This window comes from Nicotiana sylvestris, chromosome 6 (genome assembly GCF_000393655.2).
Source record: "Nicotiana sylvestris chromosome 6, ASM39365v2, whole genome shotgun sequence".
NCBI lineage: Eukaryota > Viridiplantae > Streptophyta > Magnoliopsida > Solanales > Solanaceae > Nicotiana > Nicotiana sylvestris.
In genome coordinates, this window is record NC_091062.1 from 166,420,863 (window position 1) to 166,444,453 (window position 23,591).

Below are 23,591 nucleotides of genomic sequence, written 5' to 3' on the forward strand. Positions count from 1 at the left end.
TATCAGCCGAGACTCGAAGGTCTTCTTGTGCTTGAGTTAAGCTTTGCGCGAGCTCTCTAGCGTAAACTTCTTTTCGACTCAAAAGAGCCTTCAACTCTCTGTTCTCTTCGCTGGACTTAGATAGTTGCTCTGAGAAGGAAGATTTGAGACGTTCTTTGTCTTTTTCTGCTTGGCTTGAGGAAGCTTTTGCAACCGCTAACTCTAAAGTTAAAGCCTGCATATGCTGTTCTAGGGTACTCTTGCCTTCTTGTAAATCTTCCATATCAATTTGTGCACTCTTAAATTATTCCTTCCAATTGATCGCCTCCAACTGAGAATCACGTGCTACATTCTCCAAGAGAAAGATTCTGCTCATCATTTCTGTGCCGATAAGATTGGCCTAAAAAAAGGAAAGAAAATAAGAATATAAGAATCCCAAAGATAAAAAATTTTTATAAGGTAAAGAAGGGAGAGAAGGAAAGTACCTTCAAAGTGGCATGCACGATATCATTCATTAGAGTCAGGGAACTATGTCTCTCCAGCTTTGCTTTTTCAATTTGACTGATTAAAGGTTCCAGCCATACATCTGCCTGACCTGACTTTCTCAAAAGGCTGCTATCAGTAGGAACTTCAATGGTTACCCTCCTCATTGCGGCACTTCTACCTGAAGAGCCCGCTTTCGTATGGTGAACAATAGGAGGGGGAGTTGTCGAAGGAGGAGCGGTAGAGGAAGTGAAAATAGTAGAAGAAGGAACAGAAACAGCTGGGGCTGGTAAGGAAGGAATCACAGGCACGGGAGTTGAGAAAGAAGACAAGGGTATTTCATCTAAAACAGGCCCTAAATTTCCACTGCCAAAACCACTGAAGAAAAGTTGATCAATAGATTCATGGGTATCATAGGGAGTGAAGTCATCGTCAGGAATTATTACTGGGGTTTCAATAGGTTCGGTAAGAGGAACAGAAAGACGAGGGGAAACTTCGACTTCGTCATCAGAGATGATGCGTCTCCTAGCTCGTGGCCTCGTCACCAGGGAACCCCCATCTCCCTCTTCTTTAGAGTCTTCTTCTTCAACAATTTTCCTTTTTGCAGAAGAAGAACCCAAGACTATTTCTCGGGCTCTTTCTAAAGAGATACGGGTTCCCGAAGGAGTACGGGTTCCCGAAGAGACACGAGAGGCCGCAACTGCTTTAGTAGTAACTCCTCGAATAGCAAATCTTGATAAAAAGAAGGATAGAAGTTAGAACCATAAAGAAAAATATATACATGCGTGAAAGATGAAATAAAAACTCTTACCATGAGTCTTTACTTTCCAGCCGTAACGGTTAGAAAGTGTTTTCCAAGACCTACTATCTATTAGTGCGGCCTTTAGCAATTTATCTACCCAACCGCAAAAAATGGGAATATTTTCTACCACTCCCACCGTTGCTAAAAAAAAGAAGCAAAAATTAGAGAAGTTGATAAACTTGAAGGAAAAAGGTGCGAGACGGATAAAAGACTTACGTGCAAAATTCCACTTCTCATGGAAGGGAACATTATTCTCACCCACTAAACCAACAGTGGGGCAGCAACAAATTGGGCATACTAGCCATGGTCTTTGTCATCTTCAGGGCTCACTAAAACCCTTTTACTCCTGGCCACTAGGGTAAAAACGCCATTACGGAAAATTCTAGGGGAGTAAAGATGAATCAGGTGAGGGAAAGTAAAGGAAACGTCAGCCAAATTGGTTAAATGCCTCAAACAGGCAACAACCCTCCATATGATTGGGCCAATTTGACCCAAACAGACATTAAAGAAACGGCAAATTCAAGAATAACTGGGTCAATAGCTGGTTTGAACCCTAAAGTGAAAGGGTATGTATAAACAAAAGAGAACCCAGTCAAGTAAGAAGTAATTCTTTTATTTGGATTAGGGAAAATAATGGAAAAATCATTACTCCAATGGCAGTATTTGCGAACTACAGGAGTCAAAACTTCTGTAATTTGAGTGGGGTAAGCGTCAGCACGATCTAAGGCGGAAACCTGGTTTCGAAGATATTCCCTATCATGGTAAAAAGATAATTCTGTAGGGACTATCTCCTCTACTAAAGGTTCACGTAATGGTTCAGAAGGTTCTTTATCCCTAGAAGAGGATCTGTGAGAAAGGGAACCTCTGGTTTGGAAGAAGAACCAGAACTAGGAGAAGGTATAGACGAACCGCCACCGCGAGTAGACCCTAAGCTACGAAGTCTACCTCCCCTTCTATGTCTAATGGGGGCATTAGGGAAGGTATCAACAATGGGAACTCTCTTAGGGTTGGGATTTGGTGAAGACATGGCGAAGAAGAATAATGTGAGGAATTAAGTGTTCAATAAGCTTTATGTGGTAAAAGACAAGGAAAGAAGTTATATTTATATTAATACGCCACCGCTAAAAGTAAAAGTGCAGTGATGGAAGGACCGTAATAATGATAACTGGCACTTCGTGAATAGTGGAGCCGTAAAAAGCCTTGAAAAGGGACTGCAAAACTACAGAACCAATGGGAAAAAGACACATGTACAAAGCATTAAATGGAAGCGACAATTGAAGCGTCAATTTTGTTATATCATTAATGGTGACAAAAATTCTCTTTTAATGAAATCCACTTCCCAAATATTCAACTGATGAATAAATGAAAAGTAGGGGGACTATCTATATTGGGAAAAATTATATTTAAATATGAAGATGACGTGTCGAAACACGTAGACTGGTCAAATGGTCAAAGAATTATAACTAGCCAAGAGGCACGAGTTGCAACAGATACGAGCAAATAGCAGAGGAAGAGGCACGGGCAGGAATACAAATAACCCAGCACCCGTACCTATCTAAGTCATTTATGTCCGAGAATCAAAAGGAATGAATCTGACAATAGAAAAGAGTGCAGATACAGCAATTAATAGGCATTAAATGTGGAATACGTTAGAGAATTTGTATTGAATATAATGATTATGTAACGTAACATTAAATGTCTTTAATTACTCATAATAGCCTCATTATGATTTGAGCAAAACGTATATCTCCAAGATATCTATAAAAGGGAGACAGCTGATCAATTGTGGGGACACGAAATACTAAAGATATAAACTTTGGTTTACTTGTTTTTCTCTTGATTACTCTCTTGCTACCTAAATTACTTCGTTTTATATATTCTTTTGATTATCAGTCGCTCGTGTTCTTCTAAATTCTATCTTTGACTAAAATTTTATTTTTTGGTTAAACATAGACCTCTATGGCTTGTTTAGTTGGAAATCTGATTCTTTACCATTCTTCAGTTCCCATTAATACAATAGATGCTATTAATCTCGATGTAGGAATTAGGATGACAAGGCTGCAGCCTTTTCTAATGTTGCTTTTCGAAAGGGAAGACAAGAAAATATTCCTAACTTCCCAAACTTAGTTCTTGTTTGCTCCAAATTATGGAACTAATATGCATGCTTTAAAGTAAAAATTTAATAGAATTTTAATTTCCCGATAAATGAACTCTTCACGGTTTCTAATAGTTGTTGCTCTAAATGTAGCTAGCTTCAGAATATATACAATAATTTCTGACATGTCTCGTATCTCATTTTTCAGTGTGAAAAGGATTAAAGCAAGTAAATCTTATGAGATCACATTAATCTGCACCTTTTTCTTGAGGATAATGAGAGTTGGGGACCATCTTATACAGAAGATTATTATTAATTAAATTAAGACTAATCACAGCCGAAACCAATAACTTAATGGGGATCACATTGGTTTTGGCTGCAACGTTCAACTTACCATGTACTTTATAATACTTCTTTCGTTTCAATTTATGTGAACTTATTTCCTTTTTAGTTTATGCCAAAAAGAATGACCACTTTCCTTATTTAGAAACAATTTACCTTTACACAATGATTTATAACCACACAGAATATATGTGCCTCATTTTACACCACACAGTCTTCTCTTTTCTCAAACTTCGTACCAAGGGTTCACATAAATTGGGATGCAGGTAGCATCTCAAAGGAGTTTCAAACAATGTGAATTCAAAGTCACTGGAGGCACATCTGATTAAAGAAAAAAAGTGAATTGAAAAAGAAAATCAGAATAAGAGTTTCCACTAAGTTGTACTCTTTGGTGACTACACAAAAGTGTTAATAAGCTTATCAAACCCTTTAAGGACCTGTTCCCTTTCGAACATTGGGCCATACAATGACAAAATCACTCCCATTAAACCAAGCAAAAGTAGTTTTGTCTGACTCATGATGATGTGGAAAGACCACATGAGTTCAAGACTAGTAGGGAAAGACCTCTGACCAATATAAATAGTTCGGTACACTATGCTTCAACTATGCGCGAGGTTCGGGGAGGGATTAAATTACAAGAGTCTATTGGACGCAGTTTCTACTTTCACGATTTAAACCCGTGATTCCTAGTCACATAACAATTTTACCAATTACACTAAGATTCCCTTCACCGATATATTTGGAAGAATACTTTACAGCCTAATACAATTGTCAAAAAAATACACAAAATTTAAAAATTCGATTATATGAATTCTCACGGTTATTTAAATTATAGTATTGTGGAACTCCAGGATGCTCAAATTTTGAACTGTCAGTAGTGGTTGCTTTTGCAGGGTATTACTATTTCTAGGTGTGAATCAGGTTCTGGTTTAAGTGGGGCCTTTTTTGTAGAATTTGGTGTAGCCTAGACACTAGACAAGCTACAAAACCTTTCGGTTTTCATATTTTTGGACTTTTTGGCCTTTCATTTCCTATAAAAGCTCATCCACATTCCTCTGCTTTTACTCTACACAAACTTCTCTTTTTTATAGACTCTAAACTAAGTATACCTTACTATAAACCTTTATCTGGTGTCTGTTTTTCGATTTAGATCAATCGAACTCTCCACATTTGTCATTTTTGAACTGTTTAGGCTTGTTGGTATTAGAAAAGATCCTTTCTTTGAAAAATTTCAACAACTCTATAGTGACATTTTCTACCTTTCCACTTGAGTTTCCTTTGAATTCCAATCTCAAAGAAATATTGGTGGGGGAGGGGGGCTTTTTGCAAGAAAGGCAGTTTTGAACAGTTTTTCCAGAAGATGATTGTGTTGTCCCAGGGGTGCATTTTGTGGAAATTTTTCGCAATTCTTGAGACAAAATTTAGTGTAGCCAAAAGCTTTTACTTTTGGATATTTCAAATTTTCAATAGGTACTGTTGGGGCACTTAGCTAAATTTCACATTGCTTCTAACTTCTGTTGAAGTTTCTGCCTGGTCTATTCTATCTAGTTTTAGAAGATTCTGTGTGTAGTTAGTACTTAGTACTTTGCTAAATTTATATTATGGGAGGAACATCACTACCTCCAGGATTTCGTTTCCATCCAACTGATGAGGAATTGGTTGGATATTACCTGAAAAGGAAAACTGATGAACTTGAGATTGAGTTGGAGGTCATTCCAGTAATAGACTTGTATAAATTTGACCCATGGGAGCTTCCAGGTATATATACATTCTTGATCAGCTTGATAACTTACCTACGCATTAAGAACCATTTCTTTTATGAATTACAAATCATATAATATTGTAATATATGGTCACAAGATGGAGTGCTCTGTGGGGCCTCTCTCTTTTCACACTTTAAAGCTGGAGTTATTATCTATATTCACACCCTAACCACATATCAAAAACAAAAACATGTATAAAGGCATTAGAGTTTTTTTTTTTTTTTTTTTAGTTAGTTCTAAAAATGCTTATTCTGATATTGGTATTTGTGGGTACTGTTATCATGTCTTTGGGATGCAGAGAAATCTTTCTTGCCAAAGCGTGACATGGAGTGGTATTTCTTCTGTCCTCGGGACAAGAAGTACCCGAATGGCTCGAGAACCAATCGAGCCACAAAATGTGGATACTGGAAAGCAACAGGGAAAGACAGGAAAGTGGTCTGTAAGCCTGCAGTTGTTGGATACCGAAAGACGTTGGTTTTCTATCGCGGAAGAGCTCCTTTAGGGGATAGAACTGATTGGGTGATGCATGAATATCGCCTATGTGATGATGTCTCACAAGGCACTCCAAGTTTCCAGGTAAATTTGATAAATCATAATGTAAAGTTCTTCCACTTAATGAAAACCTGCAAGAGATTGATCATGATATTAACTACTATTTAAATATCTTCAGGGGCCTTATGCTCTTTGTCGTGTTATCAAGAGAAAGGACATTTCATCGAAAACAAGTGATGGTCGTGCAGAAACAACCTCTAAACAGGTTGAATGCAGTTCAACCAATGAAGCTTTTACATCAGCAGTAACCTCAAATGAACCCCTTGTATTTTCTGATGACATGCCAAGTACTCAAAATACATACGTGTGCAACGACAGCAACTATTCAACTCCTATCGGTTCACCTTATCAGACAACACAAATAGGAGAGTCCGAGTCTGCAATGGGGACAAATGCTGCAAACCTCTGGATGTCTCAGAATATGATTCTTGATCCTTCAAAGGTACTAATGTTTTTCTATTTTCTATGCATTCACTCCTGTTTCCACTCTGGTTGTTTGTATTATTAATATTTTGGTGGCTGGATGTAGGAATGTCTTCAAGTACAAAGTATATCTGGAAATTATCCGGTGTATGACTTCCCAAACTTGACTTCATGGCAGCCAAATGATCAATATGACTTCACATCAAGTTCATCTTTCCCGAATTTTAGAGGGGACGTTGAACTTTCTGGTGATCTCAGTGGCTATGGCTTTGCACCTCCCTTCTTAGATGAGGGAACCTACATGGAATTCTATCGCAATGAGGATATTTCGTATAAAGGTTATAACCAGAGCAACTTATTGGGAAATCCAAATCTCTTCTGAGGAACATTGGGGCGAAATAGGTGTAAAGTTTTCTCTCATTTATCCAAGGAGTTAAACTTGAAATCAAGCTCCAATATGCAGACAGAGTAGTGAAAATTGGATATCGGGAAAACATAATGGTGTATGGTCACAGGAAGATATTTTAAGTAGTCTGATATAAGAATATACTAAGAAAAGCTCAATGCAGCTCGGTGTGTTTATATTTTGTCATTGAAGTTGTGTGAAGTATGAGATACCCAGTGATGATCATTTTTAACGATGCCACTGGGATATGGACATATGGTCAAGTTAGTAGCTGAACTTCTGTTAAAGTAAGCTTCTTAAATCCCTTTCTGATATGTGTCACTGTTCTATTTCTGATCATTTCCATGTATGAAAATGTTATCAAGAACCAATAACTGAGCTGAAATATATGTAGACTATATGAATTAATGTTTTTTGATGCTTCAAACATCCAGATATCAATCAAAATGGAGCGAAAATGCCGTAGACCTTATGAATTTAAAGTCTTCCCACTCTACATATTCCAAATTTTCAGAATTTTCTTGTACCAGAAATGCCAAAGCAGCTTTGCAAAGTTGAAATGCATGGTTAAATACTTGTATTAACTTGTTCCAGGGCTTCTGTTTATCAGCAGAGCTTCCTAGCTAGTGACTTCCTCTAATCAGCAACTATTGGTTGCATTGTACAAAGTTTTTGAACTGTTTCAACACATGCAACCAAGATTTAAAGAAAAAACATTGTTTAAAGTTCTAATAGAGTGAAGTGCCCCGTTGATAACTGAATAACTAATTAGTCAAATGCAGCCTGAGATTCATATGCACAACTTGCTATTCTAGTTTGATTGTGGTCTTGATAGCTTCCCAATAACTATTTATGTATAAACCAAGCTTCACTTGTACTCGTAGGTATATGGATGAGATGCAAATTTAGAGTTAAGTATTTCCGGTCACTAATTTGAACGTTTGTTTGACATCAACAGATGTGATTCTGATAGTTCCAAGCATTCATGATCAAAAGAATCTATAACAAATGACCAGAAAGAATCTTGCTTTTACCATCCTAATAGGGAACACTAAAGTAAATCACAAGCAAAGGATGAAAAAAAGAAAGTTAAAGGATTGAGCTTTCTAGCATCATTTTCATAGCCATTAACATTTTTAAGTTCAATTACATGATTAAGGGCTTTAATTGCCTTTCTCAATCTCTTACAAAAATGATTCAGAATGCTATATCTGACATCATTTGATCATCATTGGCACTTTAATTGCCATTTAGATGACATTAGGCAAAGCACATATCCAAAACAATCTTGTGGGCTCAAAACCTAGTAAGATGGCAAATGTAAATGAAAAGGTAACAAGCAGTCGCCCCTATTCTTGGAAATTGAAGGCCTATTTCCACACCAGATGTGTCTATAACACCTTCAGGGTGTTATGAAACTTGAAAGAAGAATCACCATTTCTTTGCTCTCCCTAGCTTTCTAACTTCAAACAAATCCATTTGATGCAACATTTCTTTGACTAAAAGAGTGAATGGTAAAAGATTTCAGTCATATTCACCGTGTGCTCGTGACAGTTTCAAAAAGATTACGGTTACTAACAGTACTTCACAAATTATCAAGAAAAAAGAGTTATTATTTCTTGCCTTGGACATATCTGATGCTGGACGGTATCAAGGTAATCTAAAATGAAGTTGCTAAACCAATAAAGGAAAATACAAAAGCAAGTTCCACAAAAGTGAGAATCAAACATTTGCTGCTTTAAGTTTCCTTGAACTCAATTACAAAAGATGTCCTCCCAACCATTCTTGCTTCAGTAATAAAATGAATCAAAGAAACAACACTAACAAAGCTTTGGAATAGTGTAACCAAAAGCTCAGAAGCCATTAACTCAAAAAGGGAAAGAAAGATAAGCACACCAGCTGATCAAACATTGCTCTTTCCTACTCACTATTAGTTCAGCAATAAGACCATAGGTTAGCTAGCTAGAGAGGAATCAAAGAAGTGTGTGGCCCCTTTATCACTTAGCAAATAATCCTACAATAAAACCAGATATCCTTTATGGACTTATGTATGCTTTTCCTTTTATGTACTCCTCTTGGCCTGTACTTTAAACTTATGCTCCACTTTGGCTTATTGAAAAATGATGGCATGAGCTGGCAATATCATTAGTTACAGGAAATGGAAAATCTGTTGCAGCCCATTTCTATACACAATATGTGAAATTTATACTGATACATTTTAAAACCTAGTATAACAATACACATTTTCTTTAGTTACCTCAAGATCATAGAGACTTACTTTCCCTGAGGCAATGGCATCCATTTTTGCCAAAATTGAGTCAATATAAGCTAGCAATTTGAGGACTGCAAAATACAAGAACTTCATCAAGTTCAGCCTTGGACTCATCACCAAACAATGACTCTTTACCATCTGGCCTTTTAGCATAAGAAAGTCCCAATCTTGACTTAGCTTGCCTTAAATCACCAATCCCAGAATTAGTATCAGGACCTGCAAATCCACCCATAACAGGAGCCAACGGAGGTCCAATTAACAATCCATCAGCACCAAATTGTGGCCCTCCTCTAGCATAATCAAATAGAGCAGCACCACTTCCCCCTACTTTAGGCAAGATTATTGGTTGTTGTTCATCTTCAGCCCAGTAAAAGAGAAATGCATCAAAAGTGTCATAGTAATCATCTGTACTTCTGTAGCCTTCTGGATTAAATGCTCCAAACTTAAAGTCCTTTGTTGTATAGCCAATAATCACACATGGTCCTTTGAAATCACTGTTGTTGTGAAAGTCAGTTGCACTAAATCCATCCACCGAGGCCTTATAGCAGCACTTCAGTTTCCTTCCTGTGTAATTATCATCAGAGAAACAAAAAATAAAATATACTTAATAAGCAGAGGCAGACCCAGGATTTTAAGGTTGCGGGTGCACTTTTTAATTCAACCAAAATCTGATTTGTATATAGGATGTTTGCTACTAATATGTCACAATTTTCTAATGACATATACATGTATACATAAATAATTTGCCTAACTTAACGGGTGCCGGTGACCCTTCTACCTATAGCATAGGTCCACCTCTGTTAACAAGGTAGGTATAAGTTATTTGTACGCATTACCCTCTCCAGACCCCACACGAGGAATTACACTAAACCTCACTTGTGAAATTACACTACGCTTGTTGCTGTTGTTGTAAACAAAAAAAAAAAGAAAAAAAGAATATATACATGAACACTTGTCGGAGCCGAATCTACCGTCTCTAAATTCTGGATCTTCAGTTCAACTAAGGTTTTCTTTTCATTTCATTTTTGAATTCTTTATATGAATTATCTGTAACAGAGAAAGAAAGAAGTACCTTTCAAGAATGTTTTGCCGACTAGGGAAGGAGGGAAAGGAAGATCAAGATCATGGTATCTAACTTGTGGCTTATCATCAGTCTTTTTATTATTACCAAAATCCCAGTTAAATAAACTCCGCGGAGAACATTTACAATAAGGACTTGGAATGGAATTTAGTATTGCTATGGAGCAAGTCATTTGAAGATGGCTGATGCAAATAGAGCACTCTCCTTCGCTTACTTCTATGTGGCGCTTTTCTCTTCATACAAAGCCTTATCCGTTTTACATATGGAGCCATCTGTATGAAATTTTTTTGAAACTTTTGTCCTCTTAGCTATTTAGGATTTATCTTATATACATTAATGTTTTTTTTTTTTTTGCTAATATGTAATGGTAATTAAATACTACTCATGATATCCATCCCCCACAAGTTATCCTTCACTTTTTGCTTTCTGCAAGTCAACTTTGTAATTTAAGATATTTTTACTAAATTCTTTGTGTTTACCCTAAAATCCGAGTAACAATTAAACTTGTATTGTGGTTTTAAAGATAAGTGATTTAATCCAATACTAATTGATGAACAAGGAATTCAATGTATAAATTAAAGAGTAAAGTAAGTCAAACCAGCGTGTAAGTAGACCTTGATCTCGAGCAATGATGACCTCGAGGTAGGTGGATAAGAACAATAAAAAAATAAAGCAAATCGGATGAACAATAAGCAAGAAAGTGAAATATGTATATTTTCTTCTCAATGATTGATGCGTTACAAATGATTGAGGTCCTCTTTATATAGTAGGAGAATCCTAAATAAGGTACAATTCTAATTGTAGTAGGGAATCTTATTATACAGCTGTCTAACCGCCTAGTACAAATCCGTTCCGGAATTTACGTCGTGATCTAGGGCCGCTGCAGGAATCTCGCTCTTTCTGTTATGAAACCATAACGATATTATCTTGAGGTAGGTCATACTTGGCCTCGATGTTCATTGAGCACTTCGATCTTTGAGTCTTGTACTCTGCCCTCGGGCTCGAGCCTGGTCCATTCCGAACTTGATCTCGAAGTGACCCTCGAGAACATGAAATCGGTCATGCCTGATTTTGACTCTATACAGATAATCCTCGCATTTCTTAGAGTAAGATGATAAGAAACAATCTGATCCTCGATCCTCCAATGCCTCGATCATGATGTCAATTCCGTGACGTCAGCGATAGAAGTGATTGAAAGGTCGCGTATGCATAGTTCCCAAGGTAATTAATTGAAGGCGGCTGATGGTCGGCAATTGGCTTCCCCAAACCGTTGAAGCGGCCGCTATAAATAGGTCACTTTCCCAACCTTTACAATCTTTACTTCACAAACCTTTCCCAAATCCTCACTAGTTTCTTCATCTTCTCTGAGTCCATCCTCTCTTCAACTTGCGCTTGTTATAACATCCACTTCTTCTAAGGAGAATATCCAGAACAGGCAAACCATACTCAGAAACGCACTCTGCGGAGGCTGTCCAATCACTTCTTCCAAAGCGGAGGGACCCTGTATAGAAGAACTCCTGATCTGTGTTGTTAAGGTGTGTTGACGCAAAGGAGGCTTCCAGATTTCTTGAGGAGATACATGCCGAAACTTGCGGACTACATAAGAACGGTTTTGTTCTAGCCAAAAGATACTCAAAGCTGGATATGACCATGGAAACGGATTGCATCAGGTACGTCCGAAAATGCCACCAATGCTAGGTACATGAAGACATGATAAAGGTACCGCCAAATAAGCTCAATGCAACAAGTGCACCTTGGCCTTTTGGTGCCTGGGGAATGGATGTCATCGGTCCGATCAAGCCCACCACTTCTAATGGGCACCATTTCATTTTAGTGGCTATTGACTATCTCACAAAATAGGTAGAGGCTGCATCTTACAAAGCTGTAACCAAGAAAGTCGTCGCATGTTTTGTCAAGGATCGTACTGTTTGCCGATTCGGGGTTCCCGAGTTCATTATCACTAATAATGCCGCCAATCTCAAAAGTGATCTGATGAAAGCCATATGTGAAACCTTCAAAATCAAGCACAAAAACTCTATAGCATACAGACCTCAAATGAATGGAGCCGTGAAAGCTGCCAACAAGAACATCAAGAAGATACTAAGGAAGATGGTAGAAAATCACAAATAATGGCATGAGAAGTTACCCTTTGCCCTATTGGGGTACCTCACTATGGTTCACACATCAACTGGGGAAACTTCTTATTTACTGGTTTATGGTACCGAATCTGTCATTCCAGCCGAAGTAGAAATTCCTTCTTTAAGGATCATACAAGAAGCCGAAATCAGTGATGCAGAATGGATAAGGAGCCGCTATGAGAAACTAGCCCTCATAGACAGAAAAAGAATGAATGCAGTATGTCAGGGTCAGTTTTATCAGAATAGAATGTCCAGAGCTTTCAACAAAAAGGTCAGACCAAGACAATTCGCACCGGGGCAGCTGGTGCTAAAGCGAATCTTCCCGCATCAGGATGAAGCCAAAGGGATATTTTCACCCAACTGTCAAGGTCCTTACATGGTTCACCGGGTGCTAACAGGAGGAGCACTCATACTCATAGAAATGGACGGAGAAGTTTGGCCAAAACCTATCAATTCGGATGCAGTCAAGAAATACTATGCTTAGATTGTTTGCATTCATTCATCTGATATAACTGAACTATGCTTGACCTGATTATCATTTAAGAGGGGATACGTAGGCATCCTTGTGGGTTTGGTTATATCTTAATTAAACTTTTATTTCCCCAAAACTAGAAATTGGGGAAGAATTTTGAGGAGGACCCTCAAAATTCCGCAACAAGTCCAGCCGATGCCATCATATGCCAGAAAGTTAGAAATCGATTAAGTAATTAGGGCAGAATTTTGAGAAGGATTCTCAAAATTCCAGAGTAGCCAACATATTTCATTGCATGCAGAATGGCCGAAGGATCAAACTGGGGAAATTTTTTGAGGATGACCCTCAAAATTCTAGTTCAAGGAAGCCGGAATGTCTCTAAAAGTGTTAAAGTCATTAGTTCATCTAATTTAATTGATATTATATACCACTATGTTTTCTAAAATAACTCTATTTCATTAATAAGTGCATATTTTAGAAAACTTTATTTCTATGGCCGCCAGGTGTTACTCAGGGTAACTCAAATAGGGCCTCCAAAATAGAGCAAAACAAAGCAAGCAAGACAAAGGCACGAACTAACCTCCTCCGCAAAACTCACGATTTTTTTTGAACGCAGGGACAAGGAATAACCACAAGTGTGTATGCCTTAAAACCATAATAACTGGACCGCCGAGCGCAAATATATCTCCAGCTAAGAAGTACTCTGCTCCTATTTGCTATTTGTCTACCGCATAAAGCTAAGCATTTCCTTCTCTTTGCACGAGACTAAGCCCTGTCTCAAATCTTTCATGAGGCTAAGCCTGCCTCCACACTTGCATAAGGCTAAGCATTGCCTCCTCTTTGCATGAGACTAAGCCATGTCTCAAATCTTGCATGAGGCTAAGCCCTGCCTCCACATTTGTATAAGTCTAAGCATCGCCTTCTCTTTGCATGAGTCTAAGCCCTATCTCTTGCATGAGGCTAAGCCCTGCCTCCACATTTGCACAAGGCTAAGCATTTCCTTCTCTATGCATGAGACTAAGCCCTGTCTCAAATCTTGCATGAGGCTAAGCCCTGCCTCGGCATTTGCTCAAGGATAAGTATTTCCTTATCTTTGCATGAGACTAAGCCATGTCTTAAATCTTGCATGAGGCTAAGCCCTGCCTCCATATTTGCATAAGGCTAAGCATTGCCTTTTCTTTGCATGAGAGTAAGCCCTGTCTCAAATCTTGCATGAGGCTAATCCTTGCCTCCATATTTGCATAAGGCTAAGCACTCCTTCTCTTTGAATGAGACTAAGCTCTATCTCGATCCTTGTATGAGGCTAAGCCCTGCCTCCATATTTGCATAAGGCTAAACATTGCCTTCTCTTGGCATGAGGCTAAGCCCTGCCTACGTATTTGCATAAGGCTAAGCATTTCCTTCTCTTTGCATGAGACTAAGCTCCATCTCAAATCTTGCACGAGGCTAAGCCCTGCCTCCCTAGCTGCATAAGGCTAAGCACTGCCTTCTCGTGAGACTAAGCTTTGTCTCCCTCTACATAACTATTGCTCTATTCTAAACTTTGCATTATCTACTTCTCTCGGGACTAAGCTCTGCCCCCAAACTTTTCACAAGGCTAAGCTTTGCCTTGTTATTACCTTTGGTACCATGCCTATACACTTCATGGGCTGATATATAGCCAACTTGTCCAAAGGCGTCATAGTCCGAGGGCATCATCCTCATAGCCTGCGGATCTCTCAAACTTGCATATCATTATTCAAAGGCATCATGGTTCGGATGAACTATTTTCATGTCCCGAGAACATCATTTCATGGCCTGCGAATCCCTTACCGTACAATTTATGGCCCGGTACATCATGGTCTAAGGACTTCATCCTCAACCGTCCAAAGACAATTCTCATGGTCTGAAGGGAATTTGCATCATGTTTAAATTTACGTAGAGATATATGCTTGTAGTGCATCCTTTATTTGTAGGTAACCCGACGAGCAACCATCATCCCTAACAGGAGCAATCCTGCTCCAGTTCCTTCATACTATTTCAAACCTGACCGCTCACCGTAACCATTTCACCTATTCGAAACCTTGTATCCATCCTTGTGATAACTCTATCGGTATACTTCGTCGGTGGATCCAGAACTACACACGGCCTGATTCCTATAAAACCAAGGATATGTAGGTATCTTGGAAACCAGAGTGCGGCCTATGTCTCTCAAATTACCCTATTCGGTCAAAATTGGCCATCATATCTTTACCCGATAACTCTTTCATCCTTCCCGGGTAAAGAGGGGAAGTTGTTGATACCCAATTTTTTCCTATATTATTTTTAAAAATACATATATATATTCAAAACAATGCAGGTGCATCAATCAATATTTTTCCATAATTGTTGCATTTTTAAAGGATTTTTAATTAATTTATCCTAGCATTTTTATTATATAAATAATTACTAATTGCATCACAAAGGGTTTTATAATAATTTTATTGCTTAATTTTTATCATTTATATTTATATCAAGCTTTAATTATCTTATGCATAACCCTATTTACATTTGTAGGCTATAATTGCAATAACTTTGTAATAATAGCTCATATGTGCATAATTACTTTATTTTACACGAAAATGACCTTTTATATTTTTATAATACTAAGTAATTATTTTTATGCATCAATAGCATTTTTATCATTTATTAGCTATTTTTACAAATTATTTTATCAAATTAATTGCGTATTTAACAAATAGCCTCTTTTAATTTGATTTAACTTTGGACCTGCCCAAATTATTACCCCAGCCCAATTAAATCATAACCCTGATCCAATACCCAATAACCCAATCTTTAAACCCGCCCAACCCCAGATCAAATCTTGGCCGTTGATCTCATAGATCAACGGTCTAGGATGTTATTACCATTTTTAATTACCCATAACCCCCCTAAACCCTATTCATTTCCCCATTCCGCCGCCCCTAAATCCCCTCTTCCTCTCTTGTCTCTCAACCTCTCCCTAACCCTAGCCCGCCGTCACCTAAACCCCCTTCAATCCATAGGGTTTCTCTTCGTTCTTAGGCCATATTCGGCCTCTTATCTCTATTGGTTGTTCGATTTCTTTGTTGTTTGATGGAATCTCAAGAGGATTCGAACAGACTTGGTTCAAATCCCTCAATCTTCTGATGAATCCGTATGTATTCACCATTTGTTTGTGAGTATTATCATTTTTGTATTTTCGTGTCTTCAAATCTCCGGTCTAAAACTCGATTTTTACACATTTGTTTATTTTTGCACAAACCTAACTATTTTTGGCTAAATAGGTTCAGATCTCTTTAGATCTGAAGTGATTGGAGTTTATTTAATCGTTTTCCTTTAAGATTCTTTCATTTTTACTGCTATTATCTACCGATTTCATTTTTTCTCTAAGAACTAAGGTTTCATCTTTTAAGTTTCTGCAAATGTTTTAAAATACTTAAAGGTTCAACTCTGGCCTTTCTTTTTTACTGTTCGACTAATTTCTTTGCTTGATGTTTCATCTCTGTGTTGTCACACCTACTCTTTCCGCTCCCGGCGAAGGTGCGAAGGGAGTTTTCTCCAATTAAAGGATAGTCGAAACGGGATTTATTTATTTGTTTCAGAGTCGCCACCTGGGAATTTCAAGGCGTCCCAAGTCACCAGTTTTAATCCCGAATCGAGGAGAACATGACTCTGTTTGTTATTCTGCGAACCAGAAATCCGAGTAAGGAATTCTATTAATTCGGGAGAAGGTGTTAGGCATTCCCGAATTCCGTGGTTCTAGCACGGTCGCTTAACCGTTATTGGCTTAATTATCTCGATTTGCTAAATATATTTTTCTTGCTATATGATTTTGTTACCGCCTTGGATTGTTTATAATTATAAACCCTTAAACGAATCACGCGTACGTATATTCGTGTTATATATATATATATATATATATATATATAAACGTGAAAAATCGTGTCACGCATACGTGTACACAATAAGATTGATAAAATTATTTTTTGTTTATTTTTATTATAAAAATAGACTTATGTTCGAAATTGTGCTTAAAATAAAATTAAGAACGTTCGTCGCTCTTGTATGATTAAATAGTGAACTGCACATCTCCGGTTATATGAAATTAATTTGACATTCTCCGAAGAACCCCTTTTTATTAAATGTTCGCTCGAAGTTGCGCGAACGCATAATCCGAATTGCTTTTAGAAATATAATCAGGTCACGCGAACGTATCCCCTATCACACAGAATATTCTTGATGGTAATATAAATTTTCGAACGTATCCCCTATCACACAGAATATTCTTGATGGTAATATAAATTTTCCTCAAATTGTTTATTACATCCATACATTTTTATGTGAAAGTCATGAGAAATCCCTATTTGAGATGCCTCTAAATTCCTTGAAAAGAATTCACAATTTATTAAGTGTTGACCACAAATTATATTTTTCGTGTGTGAATTATATTCCTCAAAACCATTCGAATTTAAAGAGTAAAAAAATAAATAAACAACGTGTGCTTAGTATTACCATTTTTATCGTAAATATAATATTTGTCTACCCAAAAAGCGAATTGCGTATAAAACTTAGGAAAAGAATTGATTTAATAAACGAAGTAATATTTTTTCGAAGAATTTTCATTGTTATATTTGGAGCGAACGCTATTTACATTCTTAAAATTGTTACAATTTATAAAACCTAATCTCCTTCTACATTACTTGTTTTTTTAATCCAATAGGTATGATTATGTTAATTCTGCTTATAATTGAGTTTGAGATAGACATAATCAAGCCAAGTTTTATTCTCAACCTATGCGAGCTATTTGCAAACAATACCTTTACACGTTGTAAAAATTGTTGACATTATCTTTTACCTTATTTTAAAAGAAATGAGTTAATCGCATTCCTAAAATAACTAGGCCATTGGTTATTAAGAAAAAGAGCTAATCTACCTGTTGACGTAATAAGATGATACTACATATAACATAAATATACATCTACACCATTCAATATTCCCACATTGTAAACATAACAGATTATATCAATGCACCTTTCAACTATTGATTATACACATAACCATTATTACGCCATATATGAACAAAATACAATTAACATTATCTAGCCTTAAACAAAATCGGATATTTGACAAAATAGGCTAATAACATAGTTTTTTGATATTTCTACACTATTCTTTACTTAGCTAACAATATCACAAGATCGAATTAATGACCAACTTTCTACCATGTTCCCTATCTTGAACATAACTTTTACTTAATGGAATTCTGAAATAGATAACATTATTACAACGCTTATACGAACTTCAAAAGGGAATGATTAACTAATAGTCATTATGTTAAGCATACTACCATGTTAACTAACCGAAACAAAACTGAAATTTAAACTAATAGATTTAAACGAGTAAAAGACATAATTATAATTCCAAACTTCATTTATTTGGCAATGTTGAAGCTTTCCACAACATGAGTCTAAAATATATACCTGAAAATGAGGGTAAAAGTGGCAAATTTCAGCAGTAGCAGCAGCAACAAAATCAGCAGAAAATGCCAAATAACTCAGTAGATTTGAGCAAAACAACAAGTCCCGTGAAACCAAACGAACAGTAACAGAAATTTAAGAAGAATTTCAGATTAAAACCAAGCAATATCGACAAACAAATCCCGAACAGATTCAAGAAACAATGTTTCAGATTTTCTTTCTTTCTCTTCTATTTTTGTTCCAGATTCTTTCTTCTCTTTTTCTTTTTCTTTTTCTTAGTTATGTTTTTTCTTCTCTTCTCAATCCCGCTTTCAGATTCCTCTCTCTTGGTTTTTTTCTCTCCCTGTGTGTATATCCTTGTCTGTATATCTATCTAATTTTCAGATTCCTCTCTCTCTCTCTATCTGGTTCTTTTTTTTTTCAATCAGTCCCAACTCCCCTTCTTATATAACTTACTCCCCTAATGCTGCCCGGACCCCTTCTTTCTTTTAAAATTAGAAAATTCCACTAAAATTTTGCTTTATTACTTTAAATCTCATTAAGTAAAACCTTTCCTGATTTTCAGCCCTTCCACTTCCCTTGGTTTCCCATTATTACAATAAATTATAGCCATCAACATTCCACTATAACACACTAATACTTAACATATTATTCCTACTGTTTCTATCCCAGAAATACCCTGAAATCCTACTGTTATTACTGACCCAGACTAAAAACTGCCCAAACCTTAAAAATTGTTTAAACTAATCTGCCTAACATCAAACAGCTATTATATCCTCACAGATTGTGCTTAAACAAAGAAATGCAATCTATGATTGAGACAGTATACCACATTTCTAATAACTGATTGACAAGAATTGAATTCAAACATAGAATTCATAGACTGAACATTGAACTTGAATAAAACATACTAACTTTACACAGAACCTGCAGGATCATTTCGACTGAAATTCAAAACTGAACTAAGATCAACAAATGCAGGGGGCATTGTCAGTATTGACACTGCCTGAAACTGACTGCTCAGAAACCAACACACACATGTTTGACAAACTTTCTGACTTATCAAACAAGAACCAACTGATTACAACAAAATGATAATAATCAATCCAAAACAGATAAACAGGTTGTTACAATCAGTATTAATGGAAATAAGAATTTACAAAACAACTAATCGACGAACTTAATTGAGTCGATTATACATATTGTAAACAATCATAACAGACAGAGACAATGCTATAATTCGATCACATAAACGGGTATGAGGCAGAATCACAGAATTAAATAAACAAATATGAAAATTACACAGGCTACTGAAACAAGCAACAATATACACATAGGATACAAAAGAAGTCAGAAGAATACCTCTGAATCTTCAAATTTATACGGACAAAAGCTTAACTTTGAATTCGGACCTTTTTGAGGTTGAACAGACTTTATTCGAAGTATTCTCAATTGAGAATACCTCGATTAAAGTCTCTTAGACCTCAATCCCTCATTTAATTGGACAGATTCCACGAGCTGGCATTTTAGGGTTTCATTTTTCTCAGATTTAGGGTTCGACCAAATCTGGGCAGATTCGAAGGGAACCAAAGATGACTTAGGGGTGAGGGAGGCCTAGGGGTCATTGGGTGTGAATTTGAGACAGATCTGGGTGAGTTCATGTTTGGCTCGAATCTTCAAATGAAGATTCGAGAAGCTCTGAGGTGATTCGAGCCAAACAAACAACAGATCCATAACGAGGCAGGTTAGGGGGTGCTATGATGTTGATTTGGAAACCATCGGAGACGGTTGGGTTTGGATCTGAGTTTGGCTCGAATCTTCAAATGAAGATTCGAGAAATTCCAGGAGGATTCGAGCTTAGTGGCTACCAGATTTGGATAGAGGATGGTCAGGGGGTTCAGGGGTGTTAAGGTGGTGACCGGCGGCATTGTTGCCGCCGGGTTTCAGGCGATGGGGAGTTAGGGCGTCTAGGGTTAGAGGTATCGTCTTCAAAGACGATGATGAACAGGAGAGGGGGGGGGTTTCTTAGTTAGGAGGCCGGGGTATGGATTTGGGGTTTATATAGGGGTGGGGTGGAATGATAATGACCGTCAGATCAAACATGATCCACGGTCAGGATCAGTTCATTTAACCAAACGATGTCGTTTGGTTTAATGTTGGGGTCGGGCTGAATTGGGGCAATGGGTCGGGTAGGGGTTACAGGTAAGGGTATGGAATATCAGCCGTTGGATTGATTTAATCCAATGGCCCTTGATGAAATATGACCAAACGTCATCGTTTGGTTTACTCCTGAGTTGGACCGGACCTGGGGTGTTTGGATTGGGCTGTGGGGGGGGGGTAAATTTTATTTGGGCCTGGATTTCAGTCCAGGTCCGATTTTTCAACTTTAAAACTTATTTTCTATTTTCTCAAAAAATTAAACAAAAATTAAAAATCAATAAAAGAAAATTACACACATATTATTTAATGCCTGAAATAATAAAATCGACACAATGACAAGAAACAACTATGCACATTTTGTGATTTCCCATTTATGCCGAATATTATAATCAACTCCTAAATGTATGTATTTTGTTTGTATTTTTTCATTTTTATAAAACCCATGATTAAAATGCGATATTACCTCCTAAATGCATATGCATCTGCATTACCACTTTTATTTTTTTATTTTTCCTTAATTAGGATAAAAATGAACATGCACAGATGAAATGACCCGAAAATTCAACAATTGCACACAAAGAAAACAATTATTTGTAATTTCTTTTGGAGTAGTTCTTGTGAGGCAAAAATCACATGCTCACAGCTGCCCCTCTTTGTGCGGAAACTCGAAGAGTTTTCGTGCAAAGATAAAAGTGAGCGGATACGAGCGATTTTTGCCTGTTTGAATACTCCGTGTGAAGCATTTTTTTAGATTTGACCGAACCTCTGCTTCAAAGGTTTCCTACATATCCTTGGCTATAAAGGAATCAGGTCAATGTAGTTCAGGAAGTTTTGGTAGCTGGGACTACCATGGGACTGTGATGTTACTGCTGTTTTGTGCTGCTTTTACTGCTTACTGACCTCCTTATTACACCCTGCTTTAAAGGAAAAACAAAAGCTAAACTAAACTAAGTAATATGAATTACAAAATCTTATCTATATCATGCCCTTGCGTTTCTTGTTGCTTTGATGTCTTGGTGACTCCCGGGCATCCTTTGCTTCTGACTTGTTCCGCATTTCCTTTCGTTATGTCTCGTATTTTCTTTCTCTGTTTGGGACTCTTGTTGTGTCCTGCTGGGGATTTGGTTGGACTCCTCTGCTTTATTGACTCTAAGTGTGCTCCTTTCTTATATGGGCGGGCTTTTGACTTTAACCCGTAATGTCAAAATAAACTGCCATTCTATTCTTCAAGGGGGCACCTGATTGCTTGATACTTCAATTGTATTCCCTTATTCTCCAGGTGGGCACCTGATTGCTGACATTCCAACTTCTCTTCCTTGTTCTCCAGGTGGACGCCTGATTTCTTCTATTTCCCTTACTTCTTCCTTGTTCTCCAGGTGGACGCCTGATTGCTAATTCTTCCATTGTTCTTCCTTGTTCTCCAGGTGGACGCCTGATTGCTAATTCTTCCATTGTTCATCCTTGTTCTCCAGGTGGACGCCTGATTGCCAATACTTCTTCTGCTCTTCCTCGTTCTCCAGGTGGACGCCTGATTGCTATTTCCTTTCTTCATCCTTGTTCTCCAGGTGGACGCCTGATTGCCATTTCAATTCTTCATCCTTGTTCTCCAGGTGGACGCCTGATTGCTAATTCCTTTCTTCATTCTTGTTCTCCAGGTGGACGCCTGATTGCTAATTCTTTTCTTCATCCTTGTTCTCCAGGTGGACGCCTGATTGCTATTTCCTTTCCTCATCCTTGTTCTCCAGGTGGACGCCTGATTGCTATTTCCTTTCCTCATCCTTGTTCTCCAGGTGGACGCCTGATTGCTATTTCCTTTCTTCATCCTTGTTCTCCAGGTGGACGCCTGATTGCTATTTCTTTTCTTCATCCTTGTCCTCCAGGTGGACGCCTGATTGCCATTGTTCTTCCTTGTTCTCCAGGTGGACGCCTGATTGCCAATACTTCTTTCCTCATCCTTGTTCTCCAGGTGGACGCCTGATTACTATTTCCTTTCTTCATCCTTGTTCTCCAGGTGGACGCCTGATTGCTATTTCTTTTCTTCATCCTTGTTCTCCAGGTAGATGCCTGATTGCTGTTTCCTTTCTTCATCCTTGTTCTCCAGGTAGACGCCTGATTGCTATTTCCTTTCCTCATCCTTGTTCTCCAGGTGGACGCCTGATTGCTATTTCCTTTCTTCATCCTTGTTCTCCAGGTGGACGCCTGATTGCTATTTCTTTTCTTCATCCTTGTTCTCCAGGTGGACGCCTGATTGCTATTTCCTTTCCTCATCTTTGTTCTTCAGGTGGACGCCTGATTGCTATTTCTTCTCTTCATCCTTGTTCTCCAGGTGGACGCCTGATTGCTGTTTCCTTTCTTCATCCTTGTTCTCCAGGTGGACGCCTGATTGCTATTTCCTATCCTCATCCTTGTTCTCCAGGTGGACGCCTGATTGCTATTTCCTTTCTTCATCCTTGTTCTCCAGGTGGACGCCTGATTGCTATTTCCTTTCTTCATCCTTGTTCTCTAGGTGGACGCCTGATTGCTATTTCCTTTCTTCATCCTTGTTCTCCAGGTGGACGCCTGATTGCTATTTCTTTTATTCATCCTTGTTCTCCAGGTGGATGCCTGTTTGCTATTTCCTTTCCTCATCCTTGTTCTCCAGGTGGACGCCTGATTGCTATTTCCTTTCTTCATCCTTATTCTTCAGGTGGACGCCTGATTGCCATTGTTCTTCCTTGTTCTCCAGGTGGACGCCTGATTGCCAATACTTCTTTCCTCATCCTTGTTCTCCAGGTGGACGCCTGATTGCTATTTCCTTTCTTCATCCTTGTTCTCCAGGTGGACGCCTGATTGCTATTTCTTTTCTTCATCCTTATTCTCCAGGTGGACGCCTGATTGCTGTTTCCTTTCTTCATCCTTGTTCTCCAGGTGGACGCCTGATTGCCATTTCCTTTCCTCATCCTTGTTCTCCAGGTGGACGCCTGATGGCTATTTCCTTTCTTCATCCTTGTTCTTCAGGTGGACGCCTGATTGCTATTTCTTTTCTTCATCCTTGTTCTCCAGGTGGACGCCTGATTGCTATTTCCTTTCCTCATTCTTGTTCTCCAGGTGGATGCCTGATTGCTATTTCCTTCACCAGGTGTTTCCTGACACAACTGTTGTTTTTG

The 23,591-nt window shown here is 37.9% G+C and overlaps 3 protein-coding genes across 4 annotated transcripts; 2 read left to right on the plus strand and 1 right to left on the minus strand.

The window, feature by feature from the left end:
- The first annotated feature begins 4,767 nt into the window (after positions 1-4,767).
- LOC104247837 (NAC domain-containing protein 71-like) lies at positions 4,768-7,516 on the plus strand. Of its 2 annotated transcripts, XR_716334.2 has the most exons (5): positions 4,768-5,459; positions 5,763-6,040; positions 6,135-6,458; positions 6,546-7,132; positions 7,280-7,516. XR_716334.2 is itself a non-coding variant. In XM_009803959.2 (4 exons), exons 1-4 carry the CDS (start codon positions 5,303-5,305, stop codon positions 6,819-6,821), a joined length of 1,035 nt encoding a protein of 344 aa, XP_009802261.1. In that variant the 5' UTR covers positions 4,768-5,302; the 3' UTR covers positions 6,822-7,249. The 2 variants fall into 2 exon arrangements, 1 of the variants encoding a protein (XP_009802261.1); XM_009803959.2 differs by lacking the exon at positions 7,280-7,516 and having other exon boundaries at positions 6,546-7,249.
- A 1,412-nt stretch (positions 7,517-8,928) lies between these two features.
- Positions 8,929-10,463, minus strand: LOC104247836 (uncharacterized). Its single transcript, XM_009803958.2, has 2 exons — positions 10,190-10,463; positions 8,929-9,681 (listed from the first exon to the last, which is right to left on the minus strand). Exons 1-2 carry the CDS (start codon positions 10,368-10,370, stop codon positions 9,164-9,166), a joined length of 699 nt encoding a protein of 232 aa, XP_009802260.1. The 5' UTR covers positions 10,371-10,463; the 3' UTR covers positions 8,929-9,163.
- A 1,907-nt stretch (positions 10,464-12,370) lies between these two features.
- Positions 12,371-12,820, plus strand: LOC138871627 (uncharacterized). The gene has a single exon (XM_070149515.1). The coding sequence runs from the start codon at positions 12,371-12,373 to the stop codon at positions 12,818-12,820; it is 450 nt and encodes a 149-aa protein (XP_070005616.1).
- Positions 12,821-23,591: the final 10,771 nt, after the last annotated feature.

Bases quoted from the DNA above. Each gene is read 5' to 3' on its own strand.
- LOC104247836 (XM_009803958.2), bottom strand. From the start codon at position 10,370: ATGACTTGCTCCATAGCAATACTAAATTCCATTCCAAGTCCTTATTGT. The intron at 9,682-10,189 runs GTACTTCTTTCT...ATAATTACACAG, and splicing joins CGGCAAAACATTCTTGAAAG to GAAGGAAACTGAAGTGCTGC.
- LOC138871627 (XM_070149515.1), top strand. From the start codon at position 12,371: ATGGTTCACACATCAACTGGGGAAACTTCTTATTTACTGGTTTATGGT.
- LOC104247837 (XM_009803959.2), top strand. From the start codon at position 5,303: ATGGGAGGAACATCACTACCTCCAGGATTTCGTTTCCATCCAACTGAT. The intron at 5,460-5,762 runs GTATATATACAT...TTTGGGATGCAG, and splicing joins TGACCCATGGGAGCTTCCAG to AGAAATCTTTCTTGCCAAAG. The intron at 6,459-6,545 runs GTACTAATGTTT...GGCTGGATGTAG, and splicing joins TGATTCTTGATCCTTCAAAG to GAATGTCTTCAAGTACAAAG.